Source organism: Carassius gibelio, chromosome A7 (assembly GCF_023724105.1).
Source record: "Carassius gibelio isolate Cgi1373 ecotype wild population from Czech Republic chromosome A7, carGib1.2-hapl.c, whole genome shotgun sequence".
NCBI classification, from domain to species: domain Eukaryota; kingdom Metazoa; phylum Chordata; class Actinopteri; order Cypriniformes; family Cyprinidae; genus Carassius; species Carassius gibelio.
In genome coordinates, this window is record NC_068377.1 from 26,647,667 (window position 1) to 26,664,107 (window position 16,441).

The window sequence follows — 16,441 nt, forward strand, 5'->3', positions numbered from 1 at the left end:
TAAAACACATAATAAAAGCTGATGATAAGCGTTGATAAGACACGTTATAAAAGTTTGTGTGTATTTAATATTTTATAGCTTGATCACTTTTCATTTATGATCATATCACGAACCGTTATAGTTTATTGTAAACAGCTATACTGAAAATCTTTGATCTTGTTGACGTGAGCTCAGCAGCCGAAAGCTGTAACGGTTAATCTGTGAGTTAAGCTTGAGGCATCTGGGTAAGCGTTTGACTTATCTCTTATCAAGGCTTGTGGCATCCATGTAACACAGTAATGGTTGGGTTTGCTTGGCTCCTAGCACTTTTTTTTATCTTTTAATCTCTCGCTCACACTTTTTAATCGCTCGCTTTATATCTGTTAGTCTCTCAAAGCAGCAACAGAACTTGTTTTTGCAGTTATGTTAACATAGACTGCCTCTACCAGATAACACAGACATAACTAACTGTGGTCTGCACATGCTCTGTATCCACTGTATCAGTCCAGGACTGAATGTGCTGACCAACCGCTATTAAACCCCCTACTTTATTAAATAAACATCCACACTGTGTTCCTGGTCCTTCATTAAACTAGTCTGCTTTGAGGTTGAATACATACATACACAAATACGTAAATAAATAAATAGGTAAATTAGTGTATTTATTCATGAGCAAAAGGTAGAAATACCTGTATCTTAAAATGGGCATGGAATTGGTGTCAGTACCTTGCAGATTGTATCTAGTTAGCTAAGCCAAATGGTGTGTATAGCACTGTGACAGCGGTTTTCGATGCACATCCCTGTATGTTTGAGGGTGTGATCTGCATGATCTTTGTGGGGGATTTTCTTGAATCTCTCTGAAGCTTTGGATTATTCTCAATTCCTGCTAGATAACATGATCATCACATTTTACACAAACATTTAGAGTTCATGCAGCCCTAGTGTTGCTGTGATTAAAACAAATGGAAACATACTGAATACTCAGACATTACAATTTAGAAATAAAGTTGTTGTTTTTTTGCAATGAAAATAAAGGAATTGAAAAAGTAAAGTACTCAGACGTTTGCACCTCACTGTATGTATTTACATTTTAACATATTGAAACATATCTCAAAAACGCTTGTGTGTGTGTGTGTGTGTGTGTGTGTGTTTTCAGGACAATCTGAAAGCAGGAATCAGCACAAAAAATGAGGAACTGCAAGGCTATCAGTACAGTATGTATTATCCACAGAAAGATCATGGCTATATTTATTTTTACCTGGCCTGGAGCTTTTTAGTATAGCTTTGTTAGTATGATTTGGCGTCATGCTCAACTGAAGAGATACTAAAAGAATAATAAGAATAGACAAAAAAAGAACAACATGGATGGTGAAAGCCTTAGAAATTAAATACTAAAATGTAATTAGAAAAAAAAAAGTAATGATGGATTTATCTTTCTCTTTTGCAAACCCTTTTGTTTTTCCATTATTTGTTGGGTGTGTGTGTTTCTGTGTGTTAGCTTCCACAACTTCAATTTCATGTGCTATTTAAACAGGATATGTGATCTCAAACAGCACACATGACACACCTCCTTACTGCACACAAACTCCAGTGTAATCACAGTGTGTTTCTTCTACAGCCCCAAAATTAAACTGACAAGTGTCAGTAAGAGTGCTGATAGTTGAACATGCCTTTGAGAGCACTGAGCTTTTGTCAGTTAGATATAATGAAAGGATTTCGATGGTTAAAGGGTTTGTGACCAACTTAGGATAAGGATTATAAATCATGGCAGCATCAGGGTGAACTCATTTGTTTTTTCATATAGTTTTCAAACCAATATTTGCCTCTGCAAGGATGTGCATCAACCCTAATGCTGAAGTTGAGCTAAAATCACCCAAAGCAAACCTGCACCTTGAGGTTCAGAACATTGCAATCGAGATGACCAAGCCTCAGGTATAAGAATATGGCTACCATCATGTGTCTCAAGCATAAACTCCTATTCAAAAGTCTGGGGTTAGTAAGATTTTGGGGTCTTTCTAGTACCTGTCTATGGTGGATCTGTTGGAGTCTATAGACTGCATGGTGAAGAACGGCCCCTACAGAAAGTTTAGGCCTGATGTTCCAGTCCACAGAAACACCAGGCAATGGTAAGTGCTTTATGTCTTCATATGATAATGTTTCGTATGGCTGGTCGATTGGAGCTTGGTGTTTATGACATAGCCCTTTTTGATTGGTCAGGTGGAAATACAGCATCAACAGCATCCTGGAAGTGCATATCAGGCGCTTTAACCAGATGTGGGACTGGAACAACATCAAGAAGCACAGGAACACACTTAAGGCTTACAAAGCTGCATACAAAATCAAACTCACACAGGGTAAAGTCCGAGAAGACACAGAGAAACAGATCCAGGTATTAACTATAGATGAAGAGTTTATCCAGATAGCATCAAATACATTGGGCTATCAGGTTTTGCTCTACTTTGCACAACCGGTTCAGTTCCAGTTCAGTTTTTAGTTTAACTTTGTTAGATTTTTATGCTAATCAAATAATTTATAATGATTTCTTAAAAAATGCTATTACATGTATTATTTTAAAATGAATGATTAGTCTTTCTTAAATTAGTTTGGAAAACATATCTTTCACTGTTTGTTTGACTTTCTTTTTTTATTGTGCTTCCCTCAGGAGCTGGAGAAAGTTCTGGATGTGTTCAACATTGTACTGGCCAGACAGCAGGTTCAGATGGAGGTATGACAAAATGACAGTAACCTACTCACTGGTGCTTTTATATTTTTAATCTGGTGTAGTAAGTTTACTTTCTCTCTCCACAGGTGGTTCGGTCAGGACAGAAGCTGGTTGCTAAAAAGGATGCCACTCAGAAACAGAGTGGAGGAGGCTTTTTCAGCAGCTTTTTTGGGAAAAAAGAAGGGAAGAAGAAAGAGGAAGAAGAGGATAAAGAGCCTGAGAGTGAGAGTTTTATCTAAGCTGGCTATGAATAAATGCATTTTTGTTTCCTGTACATCCATGTTGATGTACACATGTATTAGCAGGTATTGATTCCATCATGACCCCTGAAGAGAAAACAAAACTCTACACAGCCATCGGCTACAGTGGGAGCTCACATAATCTTGCCTTACCAAAACATGTGAGTGGAAAATATGTACATACAACTGTACAGTCGTGGTCACATTTAGTGCGAACAGAGTCCAGTCATTTCTATAGGAATTCAAGCAATCATAAATTTCACCAAGGCCTTCGTTTGACAGTGACTTTTGTGTGAGATGTGCTTCTTACATAACTACACCGTTGACAATGGACCGTTAATGGCCACAAGATTTCACGAATGTGACCGCACCTTCACAAAACATGTTTCACATTGACTAAACATTTGTAAAATACCTTATTTTAGGCATATGTTTATGTATATTTGTGCATATGTGCAGTATGTAGCTGTGATCGTCAACTTTAAACTGTTGAGCACCTCAGTAACATTCAGAGAAGAGCCTGGCGTTCCAGAGATCCTCAAAGTGCAAATGATTGACCTCAGTACATCCATCTCACAGAGACCAGGAGCACAGGCCATCAGGTATGAACAGTACAAATACATGCAGGGAAACCCTTAGCACTGCCAACAAATATATGTAAATGGATGTGTATGTGTTGTGTAGGGTGGAAGCTAAGCTGGAGCACTGGTCTGTGACTGGTCTCCAGCAGCAGGGGAAGGTGCCGTCTCTCATAGCATCAGTCGGAGGTTCTGACTCTTCTCTGCTCAGCGTGCTCTTTGAGCTCAATCCAGAGGACAGCACCGCTGACCAGCTCCTCAGAGTCCACTCACAGCCTGTAGAGATCATCTATGACGCTGTAAGAGACACACAAACAACCTGTAGTTATCCCTTGGTTTCAGAGAGAGTTATTGGAGTTTTGGACTAAGTGCATCTTAAAATTAATCATATATTTTATTTAATCTAGTTGCACAAATATGGTAGGTTGTGAGTTGCCTTGACAGAAATCACATTCATGTGTCTACATTTGCAGTCAAATCAAGTTGCATCTTGTGCAGATAACTTCAAACTGACAATTCATATAATAATATAATCAAATATTATATACAAATTTCATATAATAATTTATATACCTGTCATATGTGCTTAAGTATGTGTTTATATCTACAAAAAAAGATATAGTACTAAATTTAATATGATAAAATAATGCAGTGAAAACACAATTCAATCATTTAGCTAGACTAAATATAGTGTATTTATATAAATATATATTTATTTTATTACACGTGTTTGTACTTAATTCATTGTAATATTTTTTGCTTTTTTATATTAAGTTCGAAGTATCCAGATAATTAGATTAAATATAATGCATTTTTTCTCATAATTTAATTTAATCTTAATTTAATACATTAAAATAATATAAGCAAACTGTTTTTACAAACCTAATATAGAATATATTTAATATGCATATATTTAGACAGTAAAAATGACTCCAAAATAATGAATGTACTGTTCGTTTGTAGCTGACCGTCATCAGCATCACAGAATTCTTTAAGACGGGGAAAGGAGTTGATCTGGAGGTCATCACCTCAGCAACACTCAGCAAACTTGAGGAGATCAAGGAGAAGACAGCCACTGGTAACTGTCTCCTCATTTCACTTCAGCTCCACAGAGATATGGTCACATTAAGAAACGTATGTCAGTAGTCATCTGTAACGCTTTGCCTGTGTCTTTATCTGAACCCAGGCTTGTCGCACATTATTGAGACACGTAAGGTGTTGGACTTGAGGATCGATCTAAAACCCTCCTACCTGCTGCTGCCCAAGTCTGGATTCCACGATGTCAAATCAGACCTCATGATCGTTGATTTTGGTTACCTGCAGGTGAGAGAGGAAAGTAAAATGTAAAAGTAAAATGTGCCGATAATGCCTGACTGTAAATATATGTGTGTGCATGTAGTTAAACAGTGTAGACCAGGGCACCAATCAGCAGGTATCTGCCAGTTTCTCATCACTAGAGGAAATCATGGATAGAGCATATGAAAGATTTTCCTTGGAGCTCCGCAGTGTCCAGATACTCTACAGCAAATCAGGTAAACACAGTGCAACACAGAAACTAAACTACCTGCACAAACAACCTTTTTAACTGTGGCTCTCTTTGAAGGAGAGGAATGGCAAAATGCTCGTCTTAAAGGCATCTCCCATCAGCACATCCTGCAGCCGATGGACTTCACACTTCAACTCGCTAAATGTATGGTGGATAAAGATTCCCGTATGCCCAGGTTAGCGCTTGCTTTCTATTGCATCTGTCTCTTAATCATGATACATGCACTAAAGTCTGTTCATTTCCAGGTTCAAAGTGTCAGGAGAGCTGCCTTTACTTCATGTGAAGATTTCTGATCAGAAGATCCAGGGAGTTCTGGAGCTGGTGGACAGTATTCCTCTGCCTCAGTCTACCTCATCTCCTCCTAGCACCCCCACAGAAAAGGTCAGAAAACACTCTTCAAATGAAACAACAGGTTATCCTGTATTGGCTGATGTTTGACTCATGAATGACACAGGTATTTGGTTTCATTGGCACTTACTATTGTTTTTTTGTTTTGTTTTTTGAAAGCCATGAGTATTTCAAGACTTTAAAACTAATCGCAGTATTGCTTTCATAGTCATTTGTTAAGTCTGAAATGCTGCTTGGTTTTATATTTAGTTGCTCTGTGAGCATGACAGTGCAGCTTCAGTCTCCACAGATTACTCAACACAGGAAAGACATTATCACTGTCTCTTTACCCAATGAGCCCTGTGCTGTATCTTATTAGTGAACTTGAAGCCTCGACAAACAAGAAAAAGCCCTTACTAGTTTACTTTGTGAAGCAAATGTTGAAAGGTTTTTAATGTATATTCACCAAGAACATAAAAAAACCCGGAGTGTCTATTTACACTAGCTCCACCCAGCAATGTCTGGTTGGCGTTGACAACTTTACAAAAGATGTGAACTGAACAAAAGGCTCAGGCGTAGGGCATAGAGTGCATGGCGGCATCTTTTGCCGAATTCATTCTTCTCTCTTTACCTATCACATGTCTGATCGGAAAGACATTTATTTTAAATAAAAAGAATGGTTTCCACAAAAATATGGTCATTGATAACAATAAGAAATCTTTCTTGGCACTACGTCAGAATGGTTATTAGAGTATTAGATTATTCGATTATTAGAATGATTTCTGAAGGATCTTGTGATTACTGAAGACTGGAATAATGACTGCTGAAATATATATTTTATAATATATATTAATATATATTAAAATGTATTAAAACAGAAAACCGTTATTGTAATAGTTATACTATTTTAATATTATTACTGGTTTTGCTGTATTTTTTGATCAAATAAATGCAGCCTTGCATAGCACAAAGGACGTCTTTCAAAAACATAATACTTAATACTTATTCTAAATACTTACAAAAATGTCACCTGTTGACTACAGTAAGACTGTACTTGCCAGTAAGACTGTAGTATAATCAGCTTCCTTTAACACTTTTTCCATGTTTAAATCAATTATACAGATATTATTTTTTTCTCAATAATGCCACAAAAACATTAAATGTTGGCTGAGAGTGTGAGCTATCTGCTTATGTATACAAAGCAAACAGATTGAGAAAAGTATATTTTGTTTCCTTTGTAATTTCCTGTTGTTTGTGTAATAATGATGATGTTCGTCTGAAGATATTGGGGAAGCCGCTGTCTGATGCCAGGCCAACGGTCTTGGGTTTAGACCCCACAGTTTTGTCCTACACTGTTGAGTCAGGTCAGAATTCGTCTGGATGCTCACACTTGCTTTCAGATAAAAAAAATAAAATCTTAAATGAATGCCACACAAGTCTTTTGTTTTTAATTGACTCTATTCATATAATCATACTCAGTTTCTCGCTGATTATGTATGCTCATCGTTTCTGTGAATGTTTGTTCAGACTCTGATGAAGACACCAGTGAGAAGTCTGCAGATGACGACTCTCTCAAATCAACCTTAGAGGAACTGACCGAAGTGCAGTTTCAGTTTGAAGTCAAAGCGGTATGTTCTTCTTCATCCCTTTGTTCACACCATGACACTGACACTTGTCATTAGGGTTCGCAAGACCCCCATATTCAATAAAAAAAATCATTCAGGAGTCCATCAGTTGATGACAATTATTTTGTGTATGATTCCTGTTTATGTTTGTGTTGACCATTGTGTATTTCAGTGTGAGGTGATGTATATGTGTGTGTGTTTGTTTGTGTAGGTGTTGTTGGAGCTTACGAGGCAGGCCGCTCAGGAGGATGTCGTATTGGCTCTTAATGTGTCTCAACTGGGAGCGAAGGGCAAGATGCGAACCTTCGAACTCACTGTAACATCTTACTTGCGCAAGATCAGCCTAGACTACTGCGAGATAAAAGGTACACACACACACAAGCATAGTTTGACCAAGGTTTTGTGGTTTGAAGTACTTCATGTTGTTTCAGGGATGTCGTTCTTGTGTGTATGTGTTTCAGATGTGCAAAACCAGCCACTTCATCTAATGACCTCTTCAGACAAGCATGACTCTGATCTATTGAAAGTGGAGTACATCAAAGTAAACACAAGCATTCTGCTTATCAAATATAGAGGACTGTCTTAAATGGGTTGTTTTAGCTGAGTGGTTTCATTTGTGGCTTTTTTGTGTCCTTTAGGCTGATGTCAGTGGACCCAGCTTCCACACCTTATTTAATAATACAGAACAGACACTGAAGGTATGTTTAAGTTTACAATACCAAATAACTGAATGCCATTAATCCCAGCATTCGTTTACCTGTATATATTTTTCTGCTAATTTGTTCAATATATTTATCAATTTAATATATGTTTATTAAGTTATTCAATTAATTATTCTACTATTTCTTAAATACAAAATAATAATTTGAAAATGTTTTTGTATAAATATTTATTTACCTATATATATATATATATATATATATATATATATATATATATATATATATATATATATATATATATATATATATATATATATATATATATATATATATATATATATATATATATATATATATATACACACACACACACACACACACACACACACACACACACAATATGTTCATTATTACACATTATTACATTATTATTTTTACATTCAGAAACAAAAATAAAAAAATGGTTTAATTTCATCTACTTCATTTCACAGGTGGAGTTTTCCTCACTAGACTTCCTGCTGCACACTAAAGCTTTGCTGTCTACGATCAACTACATGAATTCAGCAATACCACAAGATCTCACAGCTTCTAAAGAGAGAGAAACCCAGAGACAAGCTGAGAGTGCAGCAGCAGGGAAGACAGGTACAACATTACACATTTTATATTGAATATGTGTGAAAACTAATGTGTTTTGATTGTTGTCAAATTGTAAGGTAGCCCCTGAATATTGCTCATGCATCTACGTTGTCTCTGTCTCCACTTTTTGTAGGTTTTTTTATGGGTAACTAATTTTTGCACTGCACTGGTCTTGACATGCCATGTACTAACAGGGGTCTGAATCAGTATCTGCTTTGCTTGTGTTAAAGCATGTTGCAGACAGCAGTGTTTTCAGATATGTCACGTTATGTGTTATTTGAGTGTTTTAACTGGAGTGTCTCTGTTTTATTAGTGTCTAAGGGTTCGAAGGACTCTGGGGTTGTGAACTTTAAGCTGTCTGCCGTACTCGGCTCTTTCAGAGTGTCTGTGTGCGATGACAGAAGCAACATTGCTGACATCCAGGTTCAAGGTAGAAAAAACGAAAATGTCTGTCCTTAAATGTCAGAATATCTTAAAATTATCCAAATATGTTAACCAAACCAAGTTAACCAAATATGATACGTTCATTTATGTCAGGCATCGATGCGTCAGTGGTGGTCCAGGCCAAAGAAACAGAGGTTTGTGCCCGTCTGCGTGACATTGTGGTTCTTGATGTGGACCCTAAGACCATCCACAAGAAGGTGAGGGATCAGTTCTATTGTTTTTGGCATGTTTGCAGATGGCAGGTTTTTGTGCTCCAGTCCTATTTTTGTTAATGCTACCAGGCGGTGTCAATCGTCGGAGAAGAGGTGTTCAGCTTCAAGATGACGTTGTATCCCGGGGCCACTGAAGGTGAAGGCTACACTGACACCTCCAAAGTGGATGGGAGAGTTATCCTGAGACTTGGCTGTATCCAGATCGTCTACCTGCACAAGTTCCTTGTGTCTTTATTGGTAAGAATTCATGTTAATCCACTTAACTTTCATATCGGATCTGCTTTCATATACTGTCTGTATTACTCAGTCATCTAAAATGTATACCCATGATAAAAGTCACTTCTTGGTAATTGCAAAAGAAACAGGGACGGAGTTTTAAAAACCAGTATTTTCATTTGTATTTTGTCTAGATGATTATGTCTCTCCCTTTTTCTTTTTCTTTTCTTTCTTTTTTCTTTTTGTTCGAGCATCTTTCCCCCCCTCATAGTTTTCGGTAACTGTGTCTTCCTCTTTTCAGGACTCTTTTAGCTATCAGTATCCCTCTGCTGATGAGGTACAGGCTTGGGCATGCAGCATTAATGTCTTTTGCTTCGCAGCTTATCTTCAAACGCACCTCTGCACACACTGAAATATGTCCTCACCTCATTAAACTCTACTGGATTGTTTTGTACACACAGTTAAACTTTTCATTTTTAAGTAAGATGGAAACATTAATCCAGGTTAACAACATTCACAAGCAATGTTTATGACTGGCTTTTTTTATTTCTAGTACAGTGGGGATAAACTAGGCCTCAGCAAACTTCTAATATATATTCTCGTATTTAAAAAATTATTACAAAATTAACTGTAAAAATGCAGTTAATAATGGAAAATTTTTTATTGATTATTAACTGCATTTTTACAGTTAATTTTAATATATATATATGACCCTAGACCATAAAACCAGTCTTAAAGGAACATTCCACTTTTTTGAAAATAGGCTCATTTTCCAGCTCCCCTAGATTTAAACAGTTGAGTTTTATCATTTTTGAATCCATTCAGCCGATCTCTGGGTCTGGCGGTAGCACTTTTAGCTTTTCTTAGTATAGATCATTGAATCTGATTAGACTGTTAGCATCTCACTCAAAAATGACCAAAGAGTTTCAATATTTTAATAATCAAGGAACTTTGCTTCCGTACCACAATGATATTATGCAGCACCTGAAAATAGTCTTATTGAAAGTTGCCTAGCTGGGACTATTTTCATACGCTTCGTAATATCATTGTGCCTGCTGCATACATTGTATGGGTCAAAATTATAGATTTTTCTTTTAAGCAAAAAATAATAAGGATCTTAAGTAATGATCATGTTCCTTTTTTTTTCTAAATTTCCTACTGTGAATATATCCAAACGTAATTTTGGATTAGTAATATGCATTGCTAAGAACTTCATTTGAACATCTTTTAAAGGCGATTTTCCCAGTATTTAGATTTTTTTGCACCTTCATATTCCAGATTTTCAAATAGTTGAATCTCAGCCAAATATTGACTTATCCTAATAAACCATACATAAAACAATAAAACAAGCAGCTTCATCATAATCACACCAGCAATACAAATTATCTGTGCCTTATGGGGAGGCCTTAAGAAATTGTGTTGGAAAATGGGGTGTGGCATGGGTGGTTAAGAACCACTGTTCTAGTGGTAAGTTTATAATAATAATTAATACTGGTAAAAAAAAAAATATATATATATATAAATTTTTTTAGAAAGAGGTCAGTGTTACTAAACAGATTACTCTTCTGTTTACTGTTGCAGAAATTACATATTGCAGCTTCAATGCTGTTTTCTCTTAGATTTATGTCTTGAGTATATTAGCATTCGCTTCTTAATTTTAACTGTGAGATATTAGTCTTCTTACTACGAGATATTGTTAAAGAACTGGATTTTAGATTATGCAGTACATAGCACAACATATTTAAATGATTTGATTGCGAATGCGTGGATTTGCATGTGTGCTTGTGTCTCATATATTAAAGTAGAAATGACCAAAATCTGAGCTGGAATTTCGCACGATATGGATGCCTTGATTTTACTGGTTCTAACTTTAATACTCCACATGCTTACTAGAAACAGCTCACTTGCCATATCCAGACAATTTAATCATCAACTTTCCTACTGTTTCACTCCAGCACTGCTTTTTCCACTCCTGCTGAATTTGCACATTTTTGTTAAATATCGCTCTCAGGCGTTTTAAAGTACAAGAGCATCCCTGCATGAATTTTCCCTACTGTGTATCTCAATCTGTTAAATTAAGACCTTCCCTCACTTCTGCTAAACTGCCATGTCACGTCAGACAAAGCCGAAACTAACTGTTGGTTGTCTTCCATAGATGTTTGTGGATAACTTCCAGACAGCTAAAGAGGCTCTCAGTGCCGCCACGGCTCAGGCCGCAGAGAAAGCAGCTTCCAGTGTGAGGGATTTCGCTCAGAAGAGTTTCAGACTTGCCATGAACATCAGGCTGAAGGCCCCCCTTATCATAATCCCTCAGTCCTCCACATCCCATAATGCACTTGTGGTTGACCTGGGTCTCATTACTGTGGGGAACAGCTTCTCACTGTTGGCAGCTGAGGGCTTCCCATTGCCTGCAGTTTTGGAGACCATGGATGTAAAACTCACACAGCTCAAACTATCTAGGTAGCAAAGAAAGCTGGAGATATTCCCCAGAAATCTCAAAATTAATTTATGTGATTTAAAGCAGATTATACAGTCAAGATAAAGAACTGTGTGTCATGTTGAGGTCATTCTTCGTAGCTGTGTTAATATTCAATATTACTAATGTACTATTATAGTATATTAATATTTTAAATGAACTTTTCTTATTTTTAATATTTTAGTTTTAAGTTTTAGGCTTAAGAAGTCATGCTTAAGTATTGTTTTGTGCTTTTTTCATTTTTATTGTTATTTAAACAATTATTTTATTTATATTTATTTTTATTTCAGTTTTAGTTTGTCATTTTAATAATTTAGCTTATTTTCTATTTACATGGCAACATTTATGTTTTAAAAAAAAAAATCTAATATCTTTGTTTTATATCAAAATAAAATAGTTCTCAACCTGTTTGGTGTTACAGAATGATTAAGTGGTGACTTCTAACTTTTTCTGACTGATTTATTTGGCCTTCTTTCTTCAGGACTGTTCTGAAGCGTGATGCTGCACGTCTAGATGTTGAGATTCTGAAGCCCATAAATCTAGAGCTTTTACTCAAGCGTAATCTGGCTGCCACTTGGTACAACACAATTCCCGGAATGGAGCTCAATGGAGTACTTATGTCAATGGATGTGAGTTTCTCACGAAGCGAAAGTGTTTCATGTAAAATCTAAAATGGAACCCAAACTGAAGATTTGTATTTTTCTGGCTTCTGTAGATGGCTCTTGGCCAGGAGGATATTGGGGTCCTCATGAGAATCCTAGCAGAGAACATTGGCGAGGGAAGCAGGGCTGCTGCAGTGGAGGAAACAAAAGCTTCTGCTAAAAGTATGAAAAGGTTTAACCTGTCAGTAAACTTGTCCATTAAAGTTTGTCCTCAAGGGCTTCACTTTTCCCTCTTTTTCTCCATAGATGAAGCTGTAGATGAAGAACAGATAGAGACACTTCCTGTAGGGACAGAGACACAACCTGCATTGACCAATGGTGCTTTCACTGAGAATGTTGTCAATGTGCTGCTCAATTTTGAAATCAAGGAGGTAATCAAGCTCTCTTAAGTTCTTATTGTCTCCACATTTGTTGACTGAGAATCTGGAGTGGACTCAGAATCCTGTATCTCTCTCTTTGCAGGTTATGCTGAAGTTGAAAAAGTCCAAAAATGGGAAAGAGTGTCCCTTTTTGGTTCTCCATGTAGCTCAGCTTGGAATCGACACTAAAGTTCGAAAATATGACATGGAGGCCACAACATACATTAAAACCATCTCCATGAAGTCCCTCGAGTTCACTGGTTTGTGGCACGTACAAAGCACATTTTTTTGTTAATAGTTCAGATGAATGAGTTTTTATTTATTTGTTTATTTTCAGATTCAAATGGAGAAGCGCTCGGTATAATCAGTTCCTCAGCAGAGTCGGGGGCAGATCTTCTCGAAGTCAAGTACTTTAAGGTAACTGTGTCTTTCTGAATTACACTCATATGAGCACAAAAGCACTATTTATAAAACATACCGTACAGTAATTGTCAAAACTTCTTGTGTTAAGTGGTAAGTGACATCAGTACAATTAGATCCAGTCATTTACCATTATGCTTTTTTAACATTTGTGGAGTGGCTCTTCTTTTATCTCTTAAGGGGTATTTTCTCTCTAAAATGTTATAGCAGTGTCTTTTCCACTTAAATGTTCTGTTAAAAGTCTAGAGATATGAATGCATACTAATCAATTTATGATTAAATGTATACTTGCTGTCTATCTAATATTTCACACAATAGTGATAGATTATAGATCCTCCATTATTAATCCTAGAATTACAGTGTTTACTTCTAAGATTCTTCACTAAGCTTCCCAGGACCCATGGATGGAGATCTTAACCTTGTTTGATTCATGTCTTTGTAGGCTGATCAAAATGGGCCCAACTTTGCAAGCCTTTACCAGAATACTGAGCAGAAGATCAGTGTAAGCACGTGTAAATGATGTTAGATAATAAACCGTTTTGGAAATTGAGATGCTAACTTCAGAAGACCTTCATATTGTCTGTGTGTGTCTTTAGGTGGTGTTCTCTTCTTTAGACTTGATGCTGCATACTGAGGCTCTCCTCTCTACCATGGACTTCCTGTCTACTGCCCTGTCCAACAGCAGTCTGCCCTCACCTGAGAGAGAGAGCAAAAAGACTGAAGACACTAGAACTACCTCAACTAAATCCAGTAAACACAGACACGCAATCACTTAAACGGACAAACGTGACATTTTTGAAGATGTATGAATGAAGGACTGTTTCTGTCTCAGCTGCACTGAGCTCTCCCTCTGATGGTGACATCATTGACCTGATGGTGAACATGCAGCTCGGAGCATTTAATGTGTTGGTTTGTGACCAGAAGAGCAACATGGCTGACATCAAAATTCAGGGTTAGAATGCATTCCTGCTTTGAAAATGTTCTTGTGTATTACTACATTACTGCTACTTTGAAACTACAATAAACAATGCAGAATCTTCTTTAAAATGTAAATATGTTTTTTTTTTTTTTTATATGATATATTTCAATTTTGTTTTTGATTTTGATTTAGTATTTATATAAATCTTTTCCTCTTGTAGGTTTGGACGGTTCTCTACAGATGCAAGGAACTCAGATGCACATGTCCGCACGTTTGCGTGACTTCATCATCATGAATGTGGATCCTAAAACAATCCACAAGAAGGCAAGCTAGCTAGACCGCTACAGTACACTTTTACAGTTTACTCCTCTTGATACATTTTAATTTCCTGTTACTTTGGCTTTTAAATAAACAGGGTACAACAAAAGTGCATTAAGACATCTTATTTAGTTTCTGTTTTTTCTGGTTCTCCAGGCCATCTCCATCGTAGGCGACGAGGTGTTCAGCTTCAGCATGAGTCTGACACCCAAAGCCACCGAGGGGGCTGGGTATACAGATACTTCAAAGGTCGATGGCAAAGTCAAACTCAACGTGGGCTGTATTCAAGTGGTCTACCTTCACAAATTCGTCATGTCATTACTGGTGAGTTTAAATTGCACACATGGCCTGCTGATTCAAGCACACAAACATACCTCACTTTTTTTCTCTACAGAATTTCAGTAATAACTTCCAGACAGCTAAAGAGGCTCTCAGCGCCGCCACGGCTCAGGCCGCAGAGAAAGCAGCTTCCAGTGTGAGGGATTTTGCTCAGAAGAGTTTCAGACTTTCCATGAACATCAGGCTGAAGGCCCCCCTTATCATAATCCCTCAGTCCTCCACATCCCATAATGCTGTGGAGGCGGACCTGGGTCTCATTACTGTGGAGAACAGCTTCTCTCTGCTCCCAGTAGAAGGTCGTCCGCTGCCTGCTGTCATCGATAATATGGATATACAGCTCACACAGCTAAAACTTTCCAGGTAGCCCAATGCCTCAAAGCTTATCTAGGATTCTCAGACTTATTTTTTTTTATATATATATCCAATATGTGTCCATTTAAAGATCTGATAATTAACAGAATTCATTTAATCAATTTTCAAAATCCATATTCTAGTTGTCCATTATACACTATCCTCTTATACATCCTCTTGTTTAATATTCTCAGAATTTCAATGGAGCAGGACTCAAATCAGCCAAGTTTAAAACTGTTGGAGCCAGTCAACCTCGTTCTGTCTGTTAAACGTAACCTGGCGGCATCATGGTACCAGAAGATGGCAGCCATAGAGGTGGATGGAGATCTGAAGCCCATGAAGGTCTGTTCACATTATGCCAGGACATATTCTCAGCTTTTTAGAGTTGCAGTGTAACAGCAACTTTATTGACATAATTGCCATTTGAAATGAATCTGTCGTCACATTCTGTCTCTCTGTGGAGTTTACTAGTTTTGGCTGGTCCATTTTTCTTGGATCTGGTAATAATTAATAAAATAGTTTGAGTGATTGTGGGAAAATTTGAAGATTCTCACATTTTCTGACTGTGTTCCAGGTGGCTCTGAGTCAAGATGACCTGACTGTCCTGCTGCGGATCCTGATGGAGAACATCGGAGAGGCGAGCAGTGATCGATCTGACACACCGATCGGCTCAGAGACAGCCCTCAAACAAGAGAGCGTGCTTGTCAGAGCTCGTGCAGCGACTGGTGAGGGAAGACGCACACACTAATATTCTGTATTATGATTTTTCTCCTAGAAGATGCTCTTGATTTATTTGTGTCTTGTGTAGATTCTGAGGTTCTTGTGGAGAAGCTGTCTGAAAGTAAACTGGGGGACACAGAGCTGCTGGAGAGTGTCAAATTCAGCTTTAATGTGGAGTCCCTTGGCCTTACTCTTTACAGTAAAAATCCTGCAAAGGTGCGTATGGAGCCTACAGATTCATGAACATCAATGACTGTTTACAGTTACAGCCACTGATCTATATATGTAGACCAGTGGTTACAGCCCATTCATAAAGAGGGTGTTATAGCTGGTTCTCTCTCTATCGTTTGATCTTTCTCGCTTTCTCTAGCCCTCTGTTCATGAGGAGCAGTCATGTTTAGGTGAATTTATGCTGTGTAAAATGAAGACTTTAGGCAAAATGTGTACTAATGGAAACATGGAGGTCTCCACCATCCTCACCACATGCACACTAGATGACAGGAGGTGCGGTATTCAGAGAGTCACATCCAGGTAGTTTACACACACACACACACACACACATTTCTTGTCAAAAGTTTGGTATAATTAAGATGTTGCTCCAAATTAGAATGATTTCTAAAGGATCATGTGACTGTAGTAATTGTTGCTGAAAATGCAGCTTTGCCATCACAGAGATAAAGTGCTTTTTAAA

At 37.4% G+C, this 16,441-nt stretch overlaps 1 protein-coding gene across 10 annotated transcripts in view; it reads left to right on the top strand.

Moving 5' to 3' along the window:
• LOC128016991 (intermembrane lipid transfer protein VPS13C) overlaps positions 1 to 16,441 on the top strand; it is a 52,462-nt gene that overhangs the window by 9,190 nt on the left and 26,831 nt on the right. For 6 of the 10 annotated variants that reach the window (XR_008184340.1, XM_052602014.1, XM_052602018.1 and 3 more), the window contains 40 exons: positions 1,136 to 1,193; positions 1,784 to 1,911; positions 1,999 to 2,105; positions 2,197 to 2,368; positions 2,642 to 2,704; positions 2,788 to 2,923; positions 3,007 to 3,101; positions 3,400 to 3,542; positions 3,625 to 3,817; positions 4,482 to 4,596; positions 4,705 to 4,841; positions 4,918 to 5,050; positions 5,122 to 5,239; positions 5,310 to 5,445; positions 6,674 to 6,755; positions 6,919 to 7,019; positions 7,228 to 7,381; positions 7,478 to 7,557; positions 7,655 to 7,714; positions 8,170 to 8,320; positions 8,628 to 8,744; positions 8,852 to 8,955; positions 9,040 to 9,207; positions 9,488 to 9,523; positions 11,342 to 11,646; positions 12,144 to 12,291; positions 12,378 to 12,486; positions 12,571 to 12,695; positions 12,787 to 12,943; positions 13,021 to 13,100; positions 13,546 to 13,605; positions 13,700 to 13,853; positions 13,936 to 14,055; positions 14,243 to 14,346; positions 14,497 to 14,664; positions 14,735 to 15,039; positions 15,225 to 15,372; positions 15,605 to 15,755; positions 15,839 to 15,966; positions 16,121 to 16,281. Coding sequence is in view for 9 of the 10 variants with exons in the window: in XM_052602014.1 (XP_052457974.1) it covers positions 1,136 to 1,193; positions 1,784 to 1,911; positions 1,999 to 2,105; positions 2,197 to 2,368; positions 2,642 to 2,704; positions 2,788 to 2,923; positions 3,007 to 3,101; positions 3,400 to 3,542; positions 3,625 to 3,817; positions 4,482 to 4,596; positions 4,705 to 4,841; positions 4,918 to 5,050; positions 5,122 to 5,239; positions 5,310 to 5,445; positions 6,674 to 6,755; positions 6,919 to 7,019; positions 7,228 to 7,381; positions 7,478 to 7,557; positions 7,655 to 7,714; positions 8,170 to 8,320; positions 8,628 to 8,744; positions 8,852 to 8,955; positions 9,040 to 9,207; positions 9,488 to 9,523; positions 11,342 to 11,646; positions 12,144 to 12,291; positions 12,378 to 12,486; positions 12,571 to 12,695; positions 12,787 to 12,943; positions 13,021 to 13,100; positions 13,546 to 13,605; positions 13,700 to 13,853; positions 13,936 to 14,055; positions 14,243 to 14,346; positions 14,497 to 14,664; positions 14,735 to 15,039; positions 15,225 to 15,372; positions 15,605 to 15,755; positions 15,839 to 15,966; positions 16,121 to 16,281 (5,210 nt within the window). In the remaining variant the exon portion in view is untranslated. The remainder of the gene's footprint in view (positions 1 to 1,135; positions 1,194 to 1,783; positions 1,912 to 1,998; positions 2,106 to 2,196; positions 2,369 to 2,641; positions 2,705 to 2,787; positions 2,924 to 3,006; positions 3,102 to 3,399; positions 3,543 to 3,624; positions 3,818 to 4,481; positions 4,597 to 4,704; positions 4,842 to 4,917; positions 5,051 to 5,121; positions 5,240 to 5,309; positions 5,446 to 6,673; positions 6,756 to 6,918; positions 7,020 to 7,227; positions 7,382 to 7,477; positions 7,558 to 7,654; positions 7,715 to 8,169; positions 8,321 to 8,627; positions 8,745 to 8,851; positions 8,956 to 9,039; positions 9,208 to 9,487; positions 9,524 to 11,341; positions 11,647 to 12,143; positions 12,292 to 12,377; positions 12,487 to 12,570; positions 12,696 to 12,786; positions 12,944 to 13,020; positions 13,101 to 13,545; positions 13,606 to 13,699; positions 13,854 to 13,935; positions 14,056 to 14,242; positions 14,347 to 14,496; positions 14,665 to 14,734; positions 15,040 to 15,224; positions 15,373 to 15,604; positions 15,756 to 15,838; positions 15,967 to 16,120; positions 16,282 to 16,441) is intronic. The other 4 variants (XM_052602017.1, XM_052602023.1, XM_052602016.1 and 1 more) reach the window with 3 other exon arrangements.